Source organism: Tursiops truncatus, chromosome X, assembly GCF_011762595.2.
Source record: "Tursiops truncatus isolate mTurTru1 chromosome X, mTurTru1.mat.Y, whole genome shotgun sequence".
In the NCBI taxonomy this organism is placed as follows: Eukaryota; Metazoa; Chordata; class Mammalia; order Artiodactyla; family Delphinidae; genus Tursiops; species Tursiops truncatus.
In genome coordinates, this window is record NC_047055.1 from 109,478,876 (window position 1) to 109,485,225 (window position 6,350).

Below are 6,350 nucleotides of genomic sequence, written 5' to 3' on the forward strand. Positions count from 1 at the left end.
GCAGGCGGGAGTGTGGGCAGGAAGGCAGGCAACGAGGGCACCTGGGGGAGGGACAAGGAGATGCTGTGAGCACCTTCAGCGGGGAGATTCCTCCCTGGCTTTAACCAAGGCCGCCTCTGCAGGGTCCTTGAGGGCACTGCCCGAGGACCCACAGGGCTTCTGTTCTCCTGCTCAGCCTGTCCCCTGAGACCCCTGTGGAGGACGGTACAGTGAGCCTTGGGCTACAGGCTGCCAGCCTACCTGAGTGTCACTGGGGTGACAGAAGGGGCTGCCAGTGGGACCTTCCGTGTCCTAGGGCGGGGAGTCTGCTCAGTTCATCTTCAGGATCTTTAGGTGGACGGCAGCCAGGGCCTGGGCTTCCTCCCCTCCGTTGCTCTGCCGTTGACACCTCAGTGGTCCCGGGGACCCATGAGGAGGAAGTGAGTGGTGGCCCAGCTCACCGGCCTGACAGGGGGAGCACCGTGCTGACAGCTCTGTGGAGTCCTTTCTATCCTGGGATCACTGGGTCCTCAGTCCCTATTCAGTGCTCTCAGCTGGCTTCACGTAGGGCCTGGGACCCACCCTTCTGCCCTCTGATGGCTTTACCTTCAGGCTAAGGGTCTCACCTCCCTTAGACCTGATGTAAAGGAGCCTCGGCCCGACTGCCCTGTCCTGAGCCTTCAAGTGCTGAAAGCAGGGGCAAGGCTAGACTCTTTGTCGTCCCCACAGCTCAGCGGGTGGGGCATGTTCCCCTTAGTCGTCACTCAGGGTTCTCAGTTTGACTCCTGGAAGGCCTGTGGCTCCTGTCTCTTTACCTGAGGACATGTGCTCATAGAAAGGCCCACCGCTGTCTGAGAGCCAACAGAAGAAAGTGAGGGTAGCCTGATGTCCCACGTCTACCTGTGGTCTCTGAAGGCAGGAAACCGGGGCCGGCAGATCCAGGCCTTGTTATGCTTGGCCGCGCCGGTCCTCACTCAGGCTCTTCCTCAGTTTGACTCCTGGGAAGACCTACATTTCTCCCTCTCTTCACCTATTACCGTCCCCACTTCTCTGTCACCCTGGGAGGAGTTAAGGGTTGCCTCTGCTCGGCCTGACATCTCTCCAGGCGTCTCCCAGGACTGACAGCAGGGGAGAGATGATGTGCTGCCCCCATTGTTATGGTTTTCATGCTCCACTCCAGCCTTAGGTCCTCACCCCAACTCCTAGCACAACCTGGAAATTTCCCCTGTGCTGAGTCACCAGCCTCGGAGCAAAGTCCTCACCACCCTGAGTCCCCAGAAGCAGAAGTCAGAGTAGGCCACGTGCAGCCACAGCTATTTCTGAGGGGCTTCTGAGGACTAACACAGAGGGCAAGATTCCCCGGGCTCCGCTCTTCTGGGGTTTGTGACCTCAATAGTCCTCACTCTGTCAGGATCTGGGACTCTCCCCTCTACCGACCTGAGTCCTCCCGAGCCGGAGGCAAGTGGGTGACACATGGAACTACCCCTGCCTGGGGCTTCCCCGGGCCGAAAGGGTGGTGGGGCTATGCGTTTGTTCCTGTCTCTTTTCGGTTGTGTTCCCCTTGGTCCTCACTCGGAGTCCTTACGCTGGCTCTTCCCGTGACCTAGAGAGGCCTGTGCTCTCATACTACAGCCTTTACTTCCCCGAGACCACCTAGGAGGATGTGAGGGTTGCCTCACGTGGGCATGACTGCCTGTGGTCACTCCTGGCCGACAGTAAGGGAGGGATTCTGTGGCGTCCCCGCTTTTATGACTTGGGTGGTTCCCTCAGTCCTCATGGTCCTCTGCTCGACTCTTGGCATGACCTGGAATTCCTCCCTGTGCTCCCCTGAGGCTGGCCCCTGGGACCAAGTGCCTCATCTACCTGAGACGCTCTAAAAGGAAAGGCGTGGGGCGCATCATGCCAACATTCCTGGATTTGCCAAGGGGAGGTATCCAGTGGCAGGGCTCTGCTCTAGGTGGAGTCCCTTTATCCTCATTTAGAGTCACTAGATTTCCAGTCTCTACTGAGTGAGGCTGTTCCCCATAGACCAAGGCCCTCGCCTCCCCGAGACCACCCCCAGTGGAAAGAGGGGGCAGGTCAGCCAGAAAGCTTTGTCCTGGGCCTCCTGGGGCTGACCTCAGGGGCGGGACTCTGCATTCTCCTCTGTTCTGGAGTGAGTGGTCCTCTTGCTCCTCATTCAGGGTCCTCATCGTGATGCCTGACCAGACCCAGGACTCCAGCCTCCACTCCCCTGAAGCTGTGCTCCTCAGCACAAAGGCATTACCTTCTTGGGAATTCTGAATTGGAAGTCAGGATGAACCAGATCTGTCCAAAGCTGTTGGGGTCTTCTGAGGAGCAGGACTTTACAAGGCCCCACTCTTCTGGAGTCAGTGGCCCCTCAGTCCTAACTCAGGTTTCTTACCTTGACTTCAGGTAGCATATGGGACTCCACCCTCCCTACTGTCTGTCTGCCAGCCTCAGGCCAAGGCTTTCACCTTCCTGAGACACCAGAAGGGGAGATAAGAGACCTATTCCCTGGCTACTCCTGCCGGGGGCCTCTGTGTGGTCCCCTTTGTTATGGGGAGTCCACTCATCAGCACCCAGTGTCCTCACCCTGAAGCAAATTAAGGCCTGTTAGGATCTCCTACTTGGGCAGAATTGGAGATGCTGCCACAAGACCAAGGAACTCAACCTCCCTGAGAACCTCTCCACCCTTGCCCCGGAGGAAAAGAAGGGGTACCTTCAGACAGACAGCTCTGCGCATGGCCACACAAGGGAGAAAGCAGGGTAGACTTTGTGGGGCCCCCTTCTGTTCTAAGGTCCTCACCTTGAGTAACTATCAGAGGCTGGGACTCCTCCCTCCACTGACCTGAGGACACAGCTCTTAAACCAAGGCTTTTATGTCCCTGAGAAACTTGAAGAGTGAATGAGGAGATGCTGATCTTTTCAGGGTATCTGAGATTGCATATGTAGAAGACCCCATTGTCACCGAAAATTTTTCTTTTTATTCATACCATTCACTTATGCAGCGTTATTGTTACTGTATTCCAAAACAGTGCTTTGGGAACAGGGCCCCTTTTATCCCATGAGATACATTTTGGAGTGGTGAGAAGAAAAATGAATTAAAAGACGTAAGGTCTGGCTTAGGCTGGGAGGAGTGGAAGAGTGTAGGCTCTAGACTATTCCAGACCAGGGGACAAGACCCAGCAAGGTCACTTAATCAGTCTTGTGAACTTGAGACACCTGCAAGTTACTCACCTGTGAAGGGAGTCTGCTAAATCCTATCCTGCGTGAATGTTGGAATGTTATGTACTACATGTAAAGCAGCGGCATACTCATTAAGCAATATTGGGTTTTTGATGAATGGCAGTTATGATATGATTATTATGAACCCCAAAGTACCACCCTCCCATCAGAGTTTATTTTTAATCCAGTAGGTAGCAGAGAATATGCAGTGCACTAGGGCAAAAGAAACAAATACTCACAAATGAGCTAAATCAGTCAAAGTATCTTTTATTTCTACCAAAAGAAAGTTTAAACGAAATAAGGCAAACCACGAGTTAAATGGCTTTTACTGTTTTCTCCATTTTTTGTTCCTAAATATTTTGTGGTCGCCTTTCACATTTCCATGACAATGTCTATTGCAGTGCCATGTTTTCTACTTCTGGATCATACAGAAAATATAGATGGTTTGTGAATTCCTTTTACATATACCAAAACTGTAACTTTAGAACTCTTTAAACAGCAGTAAATATGCAAGCAATGGTCATTCACGAATTCCTATTCTTAAGAAAACACACTATTAGAAGAAAAAAACATTTGAAAAAACCTAAATCAATCAATAATACATAGAAGTTACTAGTTTAAAACAGGAAGATAAATAAGATCTATACTTTGTTCCCTCCACCCCTACTACTCTGCACTATTTAGGAGCCTGACTGCTTTCTTCCAAAACAAAGTGAGCTAACTGCCCGCGGCCTCCCTCGCTACATGTGGGAGGAGCTGCGATCCTTGGCCTTGGAAGGGGCTCTGCCCTCAGCAACAGCTGCAGCCCTGGCCGTGGCTCTCACTCTTGCTCTATCTTCCGCATCTTTCAGAGCCTCCTCATAGAGATCTGGTAAGGCACTGGGGACGGTACCGATGATCTTGCCCAAAAACTCCAGCACTTTCATCTTGCTGGTTTCAGCGTGGGCTCTCGGGCCCCACAGGAACTCATAGCGCGGAGGATCGCTGCCGGGCACCTGGCGGTACGTCAGGTACTTCTGCTTCACGAAATCTTTGCTGATGAGCCTCCCGGGATCCCCGAAGATCAAGTGCCTCCTCCCAGCATGGTAACCCAACGCATTGAGGAATTTCCAGAGCTCCTCTTCGGTGGCACGGTTGCCCTTCATGAAGATCGCGCCCAGGACAGTCATCAGGAGGCCGGACGTGGGCATCCTGAACTCATCCCTCGGACTTGCATCACTGGGGAGGACCATCTTGCTGATGAGGGCATAGGAGTGACTGCTGGGGTCGACTTCCTTCAGCTCGAGGCCAAAGACAGCCTCCATGATATTAGAGGCTCTGCTGAGGATCTGAGGGAAGTGCTTCTTGTACTTCTTGTTGAGAGTCTTCAGCAATGCTGCCTGCAGGATGGGCTCCTTCGTTATGTACTTCTCCAGCAGGATCTCCACGAACATTGTGGACTTCCTTCTCAGAGGATCTCTGCAACTGCTGCGAACGGAAGGTGCTGCCTGGGAGGTACCTGCACTTTTCTCATCTTGGCTCTGGGCACCCTCTTCAGATCCTGGGCATGAAACTCCTTCATCACGAGAGGTAGTGGCTGGGGCTCCCTGAGGCTCCTGGTGAGTGTCAGCAGCAGGGGAGCTCGGGGAAGTATCCCGAGAAACAGAAGCAGGGGAAGACGGCGACGCTTGTATCTCTTCTGCCGCCGCCGCCTCCTCAGTGGCCTGGGCACCCTTGAGACTCTGAGTCTCCCCCCGGGCCTGGTGGCGTTTCTTGCGGCCATGGCGCTTGTTCCTCCGGCGCCGAGGCATGATGACACAGGTCAGGGCCAGCAGGCGGGAGTGTGCGCAGGAAGGCAGGCAACGAGGGCACCTGGGGGAGGGACAAGGAGATGCTGTGAGCACCTTCAGCGGGGAGATTCCTCCCTGGCTTTAACCAAGGCCGCCTCTGCAGGGTCCTTGAGGGCACTGCCCGAGGACCCACAGGGCTCCTGTTCTCGTGCTCAGCCTGTCCCCTGAGACCCCTGTGGAGGACGGTAGAGTGAGCCTTGGGGCACAGCCAGCCAGCCCTGCCTGGGCGGTACAGGGGTGACAGTGGGGGCTGGCAGGAGAGGTAGGTCCCCTCGGTTTCCATTCAGAGTCAGGATGACAGTTGTTGCCAAGACCCCCACCCCCTCCCCTCTGCTGCTCTGAAGTTGACACCACCATCTTCCACGACACCCAGGAGGAGGAAAGGAGGGAGCGTTCAGCCCACCACCGAAGGGTCCTGGGACCCTCCCTTCTGCTGCCTGGTGGCTGCCCCTTCAGAACAAAGCTCTAACCTCCCTCGGACCTGGCAGAGGAAATTACGGGCAGTCTCAGCCTGAACCTGGCAGAGGAAATTACGGGCAGTCTCAGCCTGACAGTCCTTTCTTGGGAGTCTAAGGGTTGACAGGAGGGGACGGGCCATATTCTCTCTTGTCCCTTCTCTTCGGGGTGGGTGACTCCCTCAGTCCTCACTCGGGGTCCTCCCTGGACGGCCGGTGCAGCCTGGAGCTCCTCTCTTGCCCCGAGGGCCATCTGCTCGCACCAGTGCCGGCACCTCCTTGAGTCTCATTCGGAGGCGGTGAGGGTGACCACGTGGCCGCACGTGGCAGAGTTTTACCAGGCCTGCAGCGTGCGGCAGACAGGGCGAGGCCCTGCGGCTGGCGGTCCCACTGGCCCTCACTCAAGGGCTTGGGCTGACTCTTGGGAGTGCTTAGGACGCGCCTTCTGCTGGCCTGCACCTCCCCTCTCAGACAGCAGCCCTCCCTCCTCCGTGTGTGGCCAGAAGGAAGCGGCTGACAACAGGGGAGGGGTTCTGAGGTGCCCTTGCGACGGGGAGGACGGTCCTCGCCCTGACTCCTCCCGTGCCCTGGAAATCCTCCCTCTGCTGACCTGCGGCCAGCCCCTCAGGACAAGGCCCCCTCCTCCCTGGGCCTCCCGCGTCTGTCCGTCCGTCCGCGTTCGCACTGAGGGAGCCCCTCAGTCTTTAGACCTGCCCGGAGGCTCCCAGGCCGACGTCAGGGGCGGGGTCCGCGTGGCCGCCGTTCTGGGGTGTGGAGCCCTGCGGTCCCCACGAGGGTCCCATCCTTCACTCCACAGGGCCTGGGGCGCTCCCTCTACTGAGCTGAGCCAGGGTCCACC

General features: G+C 56.1%; 1 protein-coding gene across 1 annotated transcript; it reads right to left on the bottom strand.

The window, feature by feature from the left end:
* Positions 1-3,947: 3,947 nt before the first annotated feature.
* On the bottom strand, positions 3,948-4,997 carry LOC117310233 (melanoma-associated antigen B4-like). Its single transcript, XM_033849337.1, has one exon. The coding sequence runs from the start codon at positions 4,995-4,997 to the stop codon at positions 3,948-3,950; it is 1,050 nt and encodes a 349-aa protein (XP_033705228.1).
* Positions 4,998-6,350: the final 1,353 nt, after the last annotated feature.